The following is an 11,747-nucleotide window of genomic DNA, read 5'->3' as shown; positions in this document are numbered from 1 at the left end:
GCTTTCCGACCATTGCCATGCGCTGCTCCGGAAAACAGCAACCCAATTGCTCGGTGGTATCCTCGTTCCATTTTCCAATAATTTCCCTTTGTTCCAAACGTAATAATCTTTGTATTTTTCGTATTCAGGATGGTTTGGGTTGGATGACTTTTGGAACCACTCATGTTGGTCGCTACTGTGATTTGGTACGAAATCCAAAATGAGTTTTATATCCAATTCCTTGCATCGCTGCGCCAATTGTTCAAAATCTTCCATTGTTCCGTACTCCGGTTGAATTTCTCTATAGTCGGAGATATCGTAGCCGAAATCTTTCATTGGCGATTTGAAAATCGGCGACAACCATATTCCGGTCACTCCAATGTTTTTGAAATGATTTAGTCTCGATGTGATTCCATTCAAATCTCCAACACCATCGCCGTCACTGTCTTGGAATGAACGGGGATAAACCTGGTAAAAGTGTGCATATTCCCACCAATCGTCGGTTGCTAACGTTTGGCCTGTGATTGAACACATCACAAGAGCAAAAATCGGTAGAACTATTTTCGACATTGTGCTGTGACACTCAACAAAACTTCTTTAGACAAAATTTATTAAAATTAGGTTTTAACACTTTTAAATCTGACAGTGATACTTTTCCATCCACACAAAACACCAAGAAGATAACTAAAATATTCAGTGAAGTGCTCACGGTTTATATAGTGTGTCGAACTACGTAAGTGCACGATTAAAACTTGTAAATAAATGAATAAGTAAACGTACTTGAAAACAGGGAAGAATATGTTCGGTGTAAATGATTCGTGTGTAAAACTGAATAGATTCCAAACTGGTATTTTTCCTTTACTACGATTTGGAATTGTTCTGCTTGTCAGCAAATTATTTGACTTTGAAACACAGACCTGTGTTGTTGTCACCTGTGACAAAAGCGTGGGCTAAATTTCATTCTTTAATCGAAATTGTTATTAAAACAGAACAATTGGCATTGAAATGGAGATAATTCAAGTGGACTACGCTTAGCTCAAATCACAAAAATTCCCCAATTGAAGTGGAAAAAATCAGTTCATAATTTTTTTCATTTATTGATTAAGATTAGATACATTAAATACTAAACTTAATTGTAATATTTTGGAAGTTCATGTATTCATCACTGTCTTGGAACGAACGTAGTTACACTTCATATAAATGACCATTTTTCCACCAGTCATCGGCTGCTGAAATGATTGCTGTGCTTATCGTAGACATAGAAACGGTGACAATCCGCACATTTATTGCGTTGCTTCATATTTCACGTCACTCGCATGTTTGATTCATATCACTTGTTAAACAGCTCTTATTATAACCGGATTTCACCAACAATATTATGATAAAAAAAGGTAAACTCGGACATTTCAAACCAATCAATCTGTTTTCCTATTTTACATGTGACATCATTTTTAATGCATAAATATAATCATTATGATGAACAAGTCACATTAAATACATTTTATTTAATAATATTCAGAGGAAGCCGCAAAAGATCCGATAAAAGTGAAGATCTACGATTTTCAACTCTGTTATTATCAGTCATTCGTTTGTGACTTGACAATCTTCCTATTCATGAGTGTTTGTTGCGATATTTTGAAAGAACAATTTAAATCATTTATCAACTTTTATCATTCCGAGTTTTTGATGACTTTGCAGCTCGTGAACTGTCCATTGGAAGATTACACGTACGAAAAGTAAGTATACTTTGCTATGGCATTTGAAGTTTTTTTAATTCAATCAACTCACTCATTCGTAAATTACGATTGATTGAATTCATTCAGGATGTGGTTTGAGATCCAAGATAAAGCGAAAAGAGAGCTAATGCGTGTGCTGTTTGTGGTCAAGAATAGTGTATCGGATGAAAATTCAACATTGGATAAAATATCACAAGACGCGTTCTTCAGAAAAGATGGCCGAACCAAATCATTTGCACGTCGATGGAAGTGCATCCTTGAGATATTCACAGAGAATGGACTGATTTAAACTGGATTTTTCTAAATAACTGATTGATGTACACGAAAATGGCTCTATGAATTTGAATCAATGCAAAATTTTACTTTTTCTTTTCTTCTTTTTTCAAATGATTGATATGGTATTTCTATTGACTAGATCGAGAGGAGAGTAAGTTCATCTGACTTTGTTATGAAAGAGAAGAGTAAGTTGCTTTCGACTCAAAAATGGTTAAAGGCGAGTATGTTCATTTTTGGCGGGTCCTCGTGGTTTTCCACGGTTTCTGCGGAACTGCTAAGAGATAACAACTTGGTGTCTTCGGCAAAGTTGTAGCACTCGAGGTCTTCTATAACATTGCTGAAGTCAAATATCCCTTATCACTTATCAGTTCCGCGAAAAGCGCGAAAAATGATAAGAAAAAAAAAGTTCTATATAAAATTTGCTTTTTTATGTGCGCGCAACTGATAAGAGATAAGAGATAGATGTCTTCAGCAATGTTATAGAAAACCTCGAGTACTACAACTTTGCCGAAGACACCATGTTGTTATCTTTTATCAGTTCCGCGAAAACCGTGAAAAACCGCGGAGGCTAGACGGGATGCTAACATACTTCCTTTTAACGCAGATAGAATCAACAGAAATCATAATCTCCTCTTTCAAAATATATTAGAATTTTTTCACATACTCTCCTCTCGATCTAGTCAATAGATTTTTTGTTTCTTTCATCACACATTGTTCAACTATAGTTTGGAATAATAAAATGTTGAAAATTTAAACCAATTCTATGTAATTGGGTCGGAGAATGAATCCGAATGACTGATCGGGATTCATTTTTAAGCACAGATCTATCTGACTTATGATTTGTATGTATTTATTTGTAATCAGTTTTTGAATTGACATTTCTGCGGTTAGTTCTTCCATACGCTTACGGACACTGTATTTCTTTTCTTACAAAGTAGGTTCATTTAACCGCATTTAACGTATTCGATACGGAAATAAGAGCAGCAATCATGCTATCCAGTTCAGAAAAAAAACGCAAATTTTGCCACATTTGCTATCTGGCCAGCTATCGGTAATTGTTTTTCGATAAATTTGCAAGATATTTTCTATAAAAGTGCGAATAAATCACAGAATGAAGCAGTTTTTGTGCATACACTCTGTCGTTGTGACCCATTGAAAATGTCCGAGCAAACGGGACCGTTGACTGAAATAAGAAATTTCACGGAGTTCCTAGAGCAACATCTGAACCGAAAAGTGTTGGAATATTCGTTGAAGGCACTAACCAAACCTGGCGACAATTTTGGAGCAGTGGTTCAATCGGTTGATGTGAAAGTGGCTGGAAATGATCTTTCTGATGAAGTGAGTGCCTTGCTACGATCTGACCAAACAAGCGTTTGAATTTTCAATGAAAATATATTAAATTCTCTTTGCTTCACAGCCCGAACATTTACATGTGGTGGTTAAAACACCGGTTACAAGCCCATATTTAGCCGAACTGTTCAAACCGGCAATTTCCTTTGTAAAAGAAGTTCGGTTTTATTCGGATATTATTCCAGCTGTGAAACAGTTTGAACAAACAACAAATGTTCCAGAAGATGAGAGATTGGATGCTTTTATTCAAAGTTTGGGATGGAGAATTTCTTTAGATCCCAGTAAGTTCCGTAAATACATTAGCTACAGTCGATAAAGGGAAATGAAATCATTTTTAAACGATGGTATTTCAGGTGCACAAAGTGCCGATTCAGATGCCGTTCTACTGTTGGAGAATGTGAAACTTCAGAATTTTGCTAACGGCGATAAATCCATTGGTTTTGGTAGAGATGAAGCCATGGCCACTTTGAAAGTAATATTTATTCATTTGTCTTCCAAATAAAATCGAATAATTCGGTGAAATGGTAAAAATTTCAATCTTGTAGGCTTTGGCCAAGTTTCATGCGCTGTGTATTGCAATGCGGCGATTACAACCGGAATTATTCAACACTAAAGTGAATCCGTATTTGCTGCCGCTCGACGCAACTACAAAAAATGACAAGCAATTTGAGGTATTTTTCATTAGAAACAAGATTTTGCCAGAAGAGTTAAAGTTTAATATCAAAATATCATGCAGAGTATCTACCGTGAATTGCGTCTTCTTGATGGTCTTTCTCCGGAAATGCGAAATAAAATTGAAAATGTCACGAGAAACGGAAAAGAATACAATGAAATCCTAACTCGTGCTCCTGACTCGCCATATACAACGGTTGTTCATAAAGATTTGTGGATAAATAATATTATGACCAAAAGAGGTAGACTCAAATGCAAACGGAAAAATGGCAATTCTTATTTCATACAACATTTTTCTTTCATCATTAGATGCCACACCAACGAAAGTGAAAATTTATGACTTCCAATCTTTCTACTTTGAATCTTTTATGCATGATTTGATTTTCTTTTTATTCACGAGCGTCCAAAATAGTGATTTGAAAAGCAATTTCAAATCATTGATCGATCACTATTTGGCGGAATTCAGAAAAACTATGGATTTTTTTAAATGTCCGTTGGATGATTATACTTCGGAAAAGTAAGATTTTTTCATTTTAGAATAATTATTTGCATGTTCTTCGGAAATATATGCCTCTTTTCGTTCTAGGATGTGGAGTGAAATACGAGACAAGGCCCATATCTTACTGTTTCGCTTGCTAATTAGGGCCAAAGTTACAAAGGCGAACCACGATTCAACGCCACAACTGCATGAAGTGAATAAGCGGAATTCCCCCATGGAGAGGCCGGCGTCCAAAGTTGTCCTAGATCAATGGAAGTTCATCATTGATATGTTCATTGAAAATGCATTCATTTAATTTTCAATGATCAAATTAAATTGGCAAACGGAAATAGACTTTATTAGTTTCTATAAATGTTGAACTTGATTTTTTTTTGAATAAAAAATAATTGCATCAAATAAAATTTGGCATAAAGTCATATTCGAACGCATTGAAGCAACTCTTCGATTTCCTCGGACACCTACAGTCAGTCAAAAAAGTATTCGGCCACCTGTGAACAATTTTTTTTTCTTCATATTTCTGTGCAATAATTATTCAAAGTCAATTCAATTTTTGTTTATTTATTAAACTTGAACTTCTTTATTATTAATAGCATATTTAAAATATTAATCACATTTTAGAATGTTTTTGGGACCTTTTTCTGAGAGATACTTAAATTTGACGCAAAAAAAGTATTCGGCCAAGCATCAATATTGCATGATTTTTTAAGAAAAAAGAGAATATTTATTATTTTGTTGGGTTTCCTTTTGCGCGACGAACCGCCTGCATTCTACGTGGCATTGAATCGACCAAATTTTTGGTCACAGTCGTTGGGATTTTGGCCCATTCGGATACAATCGTGGCTTCCAACTCAGCTATGCTACTGATGCTGATTTGGTGTATTTTTCGATCCAAATGGTCCCATAAATGTTCAATAGGATTGAGGTCAGGTGACTGGGCTGGCCATTCAAGCACATTTTCGATCTTTTTGGACAACCATTCCTTCACACTTCCTGCCGTGTGCTTGGGGTCATTGTCATGCTGGAACACAAAGTCGGATTCAATGTTCAATTGGCGAGCACTTGGCAACAAATTTCTTTGAAGAATGCCTTTGTACACATACTGGTCCATTCTTCCATCGATAAACACCAATTTTCCGACACCCGAAGCAGTCATGCAACCCCACACCATCACGAAACCGCCGCCATGCTTCACGGTTGGTGTTAGGTTTTTTGGCTGTAACTCCGTGCCGGGTTTTCGCCACACTTTAGCTCAAAATTCGATGAAAATACTTCAAATTTACTTTCATCCGACCATATCACCTTATTCCAGTACGATTGAGGTGTGTTTGCATGACGAATATCGAATTCCAAACGCTTGGCCTTATTAGCCGAACTCATCAAACATTTTTTCCGTGCGATCCGGCCATTGTACCCATGTTTTTTCAGAACATTTCTTACTGTTTGCGGTGAAACTTCAACATTGTCAGTGCCAGCGATGTCTGCTGCAATTTTTGGTGCCGAAATCTTTGGATTTATTTTGATTTTTCGGATTATTTTCGTTTTCAGCCGATCGCTGATCTTCGACGGCCGGCCCGATCTTGTTTTGTTCAGTATTACGCCACTTGTTTTATACTTTTTGATGATTGAGTTTATGGTTGATCGTGGTTTTGAACATATTTCAGCTATTTCTCGCTCACTTTTATTATTTTTGTGAAGATTTATGATGATTTTTCTCTCCTCGAAAGTCGTTTCTTTAGATTTCACCATTTTCCAACGATTCGGCGGTTTTCAAGCTAACTAAATGCGCAAAATCATTCAACTAAGTGACAGTTTAGTTGTATTTCACAATATTGAAAAATTTAATTGGCATCTGTCATCGATAAATGTCAAAACAATAGGAATAAATCATGAAATCGATGAATGGCTGAATACTTTTTTTGCGTCGAATTTGAAGGTTGCGAGAAAAAACCTCTCAAAAATATTCCAAAATGTGTACAATATAATAAATTTGCTAAGATAGAAAATACTTCAAATTTATTGAATAAACAAAAACAGTTACGGTTTTTATGATTGAATATACAAAAAATTGCGAAAGAATTTTTTTTTTGAAGGTGGCCGAACACTTTTTTGACTGACTGTATATGCTCTACATTCCTTTCTCTTATGCTTGAATTAACTCAAAATAACTAGCAGCGAACTGTGTGAGAGACATACAGTCGCAACATATGCATTATGCATAAGACTAACAAAACAAAGTAAAACACGAATTTCCGATGAGCGCATTCAGTGAAGTTCATTTCGATCTGTGCATGCCGTTAGACGCCCTCATGAACGCGACTAAACGAACTCATCAGCAATGTTCCGTGTTCCAATGTTTATCACCGTTTATCTAACGCGAGTGTAACATGAGTTGCATTAGAAACAGTATTAGCTCATGTTACACTCGCGTTGGATAGAAATTCATGTAACATTTTTTGGGAACAAAATTTTATGTTCGGTTGTTGCTGTAACAGATCTGTATTCCCATTTTTATGCTCAGCGACACAAATGTATTAGAATATACATTTAAAACCAGGCGAAAATTTTGGAGCTATAGTTCATCAATCGCTTGAAGTGAAAGTCACTGATGGAAATGGTTCCAATGAAGTGAGTTGTTTTAGTGGAATTTTTTTTTGCTCAATTTTTGTGTATTTTTTTTGTGAAAAAATAAACGACATTCTTCTTTCTTAGGTAGGACACTTGCATCTAGTGGTAAAAACGCCGATTACAACCCCGTTTCTTGCATCAATTTTCAAACCGGAACTGTCATTCGTGAAAGAAGTGCGCTTCTATACGGATATCATCCCTGCTTTAGAATTCTTACAGAAAACGGCAAATGTCCCGAATGCGTTTATTCCATGTTAAGGGTCACGCATTTCGTTGAATCCAAGTAAGTTAAACACACATCTTATTTGAGTGAGGAAATATTTACAAAATAATTGAATTAAAGGTGCAGAACATGCCGATTTAGATGCGATTTTGCTGATTGAAAATGGGAAAATTCAAAATTATTTCAACCGAGATAAGCTCATTCGCTTCGATACAGAAGAAACGCTAACCATTTTAAAGTAATTTTTATATGATCTTATGCGTATAAACGAACGTTTCTTCAAATCTAATTTAATCCACAGACCTTAGCAAAGTTTCATGCGTTGTGCATAGCGATAAAACGATTGCAGCCAGATATATTTAATGCGAAAGTGAAGCCCAATTTGAAAAAAGTCATTTCCTCAAGTGGTGACAATACGGTAATTTTTCGAATAATTCAAATCAGTGTAACATAGATTGTTATCAAAAATAATTTCCAATTTTAGAATATATTTGATGACAAGATGACTTGCGTCGTATCGAAAATTTATCCAAAGAAAGGCGTATTTCAATTGAAAATCATATGAGAGCTCGTCAGCTTTCTTTTTCCGACACGGACAACGCTATTGATACGCCGTATAAAACGATTGTTCACACAGACCTATGGACAAATAATATTATGATTAAAAATGGTGCGTTCAAACAAATGTTTGATATCAAATATTCATCACTGTTCATACGAATTCGTTTTTTCAGATACAAACACAACAAAATCAACACAAATAAAAATTTACGATTTCCAAATGTACTACAACGATTCGTTTGTACATGACTTGATATTCTTCCTATTTGTTAGTTTTCGGAACAGTGATTTGAAAACGAATTTCAGAGCATTTATCAACCACTATCTCCTGGAATTTATAAAAATGATAAAGTTCGTTGAATGTCCATTAGATGGAAAAATGTCAAATGAAAAGGGATAGCTGTATAGTTTACTATACAGTTTACTATATAGCTATCCCTTTTCCGCTCATTCATCATCGACATTTTTCCGCTCAACTTTTCTGTATTACATTTTCGCCCCAAACCATTCATATATGTGCATGTATGCGTGTGACGTTTGCCCGGTATTGCCTAATGTTGCTTACGGTAACACATAGTCTGCTGGGTTTACGCTAGTGTATCACAAACACACTTACGTTGTGTGTAATACGTTAGTCGCTACACACAACTCACGCACACTAAGATGTTAGGGACTTCTGAAATATATTGTTCATTTCGGTTAACTAATTCTTGATCGAAGTCTAAAGTAACCGTTCTCAATCTAAATTGAAATAAGAGAAATAATGAAATGATTTTTTTCTTCGTCGAAGGATGTGAGAAGCTGACAACAAATCATCCTTTGATGGACCAGCATCAAAAGCCACTCTAGATCAGTGGAAGTCTATTATCGATATTTTTATCGAAAATGGTTTTCCAAACAACTTAGTTGTTTTTAGGCATATTAATACTAACCTTGATTAAAATGGCGCACATTACGTAGACACAATGAATAAATGGAATGCAAGTATATTATCATTGTTAGTTATTGAAATGTTTTATTAATGACAGAACAAATCAACTCCAGCACTTATTAATATTTTGAAAAAAACTCGAGAATTTTTGAGTAAACAATAGAAGCAGCGTGTTTACCCCAGACGAAGTCGATATGATTGAATTGAGGCGAATCGACGGTTTGAACAAACGCCAGCGTATGATTTAGTTTTGAAATCAGTCGACTTACATCTTTTGGATTTGTGAATTTATCAATAGGTGAATAATGTAGACTGATTGGCACATCAATGCGCGAAAGATTAAAATCATCAGGAATTTTCGAGCCGTCCATATATTTGCCGAAGAAGCCATAGTTCACCTCTTGTCCAAACTGGATGATTTGCATAGTTGCTGCGCCGCTTGGTATTTTACACAGAAAAGAGATCATCATCGTCTGTATTGCAATCACAATAAAACACAATTTTAACCATTTTTTTTGTATCAATGCCTTGATCAGTGCAGAACAATGAATGCAGATTAACTCACATCATTCCTCTGATCGATGCTCTGACCGAAAATTTGATCAATGATAAGACCACAAAAATTGGTGACATCAATCGAGCAAAATGATTCGGTTATATCACTTAGGCCAGCTCTTGGTAGAAATTCGCTATACTGGAACAACTGAAAATATTTGAAAGATTATTTTTTCTCATTCGCAAAATTGAAAATATTTGCCGAACCTTCAACATCGGACTAACTCTGCTGGAAGCTTTTAAAATTATTCCAGAATTGCCTAAGTAGCCAACGGGTGCCATGAGACTTGCCGCAGCTATATATTGATTATATTCAGGTAGCTCGGCTAGCAAAGCCATCAAAGTGGTAGTGCCCTGTGAGTGGCCAACGAGAAAAACTTTTGAATTGCCCGTTTCATGTCGTACGTAGTCAATAACAGCGGGATAATCGTAGATAGCCAGTTCATAAAAGGAAAAGTTCCAAAATTGTGAATCGCTTGTACTCAAGCTCACATGTTTCTTCGAATAAAAAGTTCCCCTGGAATTGGACATAAAAACCAAAACGATTTTCGTGTAGAAAAAAAAAACAAGAAAAAACATTTAGAAACCGATTAGAAAGAAACGAACCTGGAATTCGGTAAGAAGACGTCATAGCCGTTGTCTGCGAAAACGTATGCTGGCATGATGTATATAACATTCAACACAAAACAGTTGATCAAAATCAATATATGCAAAAGAATGTTTTGTTTTTCATATGTATTTAACTCACCCAATGCTTGGCTCGGAATGTTTACTGTGAAGTCGTCTGATGAAGACAAAACGCCGTGCTGCAGTATCACAGCCTTCTTTTTACCCGAAAATTCTTTCTTTGAATTGCAACGGAATACAGTTAAAATGTAACCATCTTTCGTTGTTACATTGTGCACCTCAGATTGGTAGCCATAGTATTCAATGAGTTGATCCTGATTTTATATGCAAAATATTCAATCACGAATATTAAAATACATTCTATTACAAATAAAGTGTATCTGATATATATTTCTATACCGTATTTCTTTTGCATAAAGCTTTTGTGGTTGGACTCTGAAAGATTCGCACCGCTCGAGAATATGGATGTCCAACTATATCCACCATTCGACTGGCCCATCTATTGATTCTGGTTGCAATTGTTGACCAAACGCTAGGTTGAACACTTCCAAACTGAGTCAATGCCAAAATGAGGCAACTCACGAAAATCGTTTTAAAACACAAGGAAACCATCTTCGCAACTCAACAAATCGAACTGAAATGCTAGTTCAGCAACATAGTTACATAGTTTATAGCAAAAATATTCCAAAACTCTACGTCAAATATCTCGTGTACTTATGCATGAATAATCCATTGCCCATGGGCATTTCCTATAACGCTAGATCAGAGAGTGTTTTTCCGTTGCTGAGCAGGCCGTTTGCAAATATCCACCTTAGTAAAATTGAAAAACATCTTGGATCTTTGCTTGCAATGAAAATATTGCACCGTAAATGCGTTTTGAAAAACCGCTTCAGACTCCTTAGTCAGAAAATTCAGTGCTCAGTAACGAAATTACACTCTCTGCGATTGCTAGTGGGTATTAACTCTCGCAAATTCACCCATAAATCTCATAGCGATTGCGAATGTTCAACAAATGCAAATAAAGAGGGAAATGTTAGAGTTTTTACAGGTAATCTGGAATTCAAGAGTACAGAAATGGCCCTATAGGTTATGCTGCTCAACAACATTGCAGTGTACAACACGTGCACAAAAATATCGAACGTTGGTTCATTAATATAATCAATAAATTATATGAAAATTAAGGCTGTATTTTTGTTGTTGTAACAGTAACAATGTACCTTTTATTGAATAATTATTAACACCATAGGTCTGTATTAATCTTGTGATTGATTATAATTTATAATCAATCGCCAGATTCATACAAACCTATGGCGTTAATAGCCTCTTTGTTTTAAAACGTTCTCGTGTTAACCATGCATTTTTTGCATATTAATTGAAATTCAAATCATTCTTACTTTAATTGTGAATATTAAAAATTTGTTCATTTTTTTACGCGAAGTAAATTTCTCGTTTTTCACAACCAAAAAAAAAATGTGAATCGTTGGTTTCATTTATTGTAGTGTTTAATTAAACGAAATGGAAATTTGCGAAAATTTACAGCTTTTACGAATCGCACGATTTAAATTCAAAGATTTAGATCTTATCGACTGAACCGTACAATCGAAAAAAAAAAATTGGCAGTACAGCGGACGCTCGGAATTCTTAAGTTTCGGAAATCTTAACCCTTTAATGCATATATTTTATACAGAGCTGGGAATTTTTTTCCATGCTTAT

General features: G+C 35.4%; 4 protein-coding genes across 4 annotated transcripts; 2 read left to right on the top strand and 2 right to left on the bottom strand.

The window, feature by feature from the left end:
- On the bottom strand, window positions 1–549 carry LOC129571347 (probable maltase; the record flags this gene model as incomplete). Its single annotated transcript, XM_055451140.1, is given in 1 exon segment — window positions 1–549. A coding segment is annotated over 1 exon segment (549 nt), but the record flags the coding sequence as incomplete, so codon positions are not given.
- Window positions 550–998: 449 nt separating this feature from the next.
- On the top strand, window positions 999–2,661 carry LOC129571348 (uncharacterized). The gene is made up of 3 exons (XM_055451141.1): window positions 999–1,370; window positions 1,499–1,715; window positions 1,803–2,661. The coding sequence occupies exons 1-3, from the start codon at window positions 1,358–1,360 to the stop codon at window positions 2,002–2,004; spliced, it is 432 nt and encodes a 143-aa protein (XP_055307116.1). The 5' UTR covers window positions 999–1,357; the 3' UTR covers window positions 2,005–2,661.
- A 96-nt stretch (window positions 2,662–2,757) lies between these two features.
- Window positions 2,758–4,913, top strand: LOC129571346 (uncharacterized). The gene is made up of 9 exons (XM_055451139.1): window positions 2,758–2,833; window positions 2,927–3,042; window positions 3,102–3,329; window positions 3,409–3,622; window positions 3,695–3,813; window positions 3,887–4,012; window positions 4,078–4,255; window positions 4,323–4,530; window positions 4,600–4,913. The coding sequence occupies exons 3-9, from the start codon at window positions 3,150–3,152 to the stop codon at window positions 4,805–4,807; spliced, it is 1,233 nt and encodes a 410-aa protein (XP_055307114.1). The 5' UTR covers window positions 2,758–2,833; window positions 2,927–3,042; window positions 3,102–3,149; the 3' UTR covers window positions 4,808–4,913.
- Window positions 4,914–8,927: 4,014 nt separating this feature from the next.
- On the bottom strand, window positions 8,928–10,767 carry LOC129571345 (lipase 3-like). The gene is made up of 6 exons (XM_055451138.1): window positions 10,434–10,767; window positions 10,156–10,348; window positions 10,014–10,062; window positions 9,615–9,924; window positions 9,418–9,555; window positions 8,928–9,325 (listed from the first exon to the last, which is right to left on the bottom strand). The coding sequence occupies exons 1-6, from the start codon at window positions 10,644–10,646 to the stop codon at window positions 8,972–8,974; spliced, it is 1,257 nt and encodes a 418-aa protein (XP_055307113.1). The 5' UTR covers window positions 10,647–10,767; the 3' UTR covers window positions 8,928–8,971.
- Window positions 10,768–11,747: the final 980 nt, after the last annotated feature.

Source organism: Sitodiplosis mosellana, unplaced genomic scaffold, assembly GCF_009176505.1.
Source record: "Sitodiplosis mosellana isolate CC-2019 unplaced genomic scaffold, AAFC_SMos_1.0 Smas_scaffold_2061, whole genome shotgun sequence".
In the NCBI taxonomy this organism is placed as follows: Eukaryota; Metazoa; Arthropoda; class Insecta; order Diptera; family Cecidomyiidae; genus Sitodiplosis; species Sitodiplosis mosellana.
The sequence above is the reverse complement of the archived record's forward strand: the minus strand, read 5'-3'. Positions and strand labels throughout refer to the sequence as shown.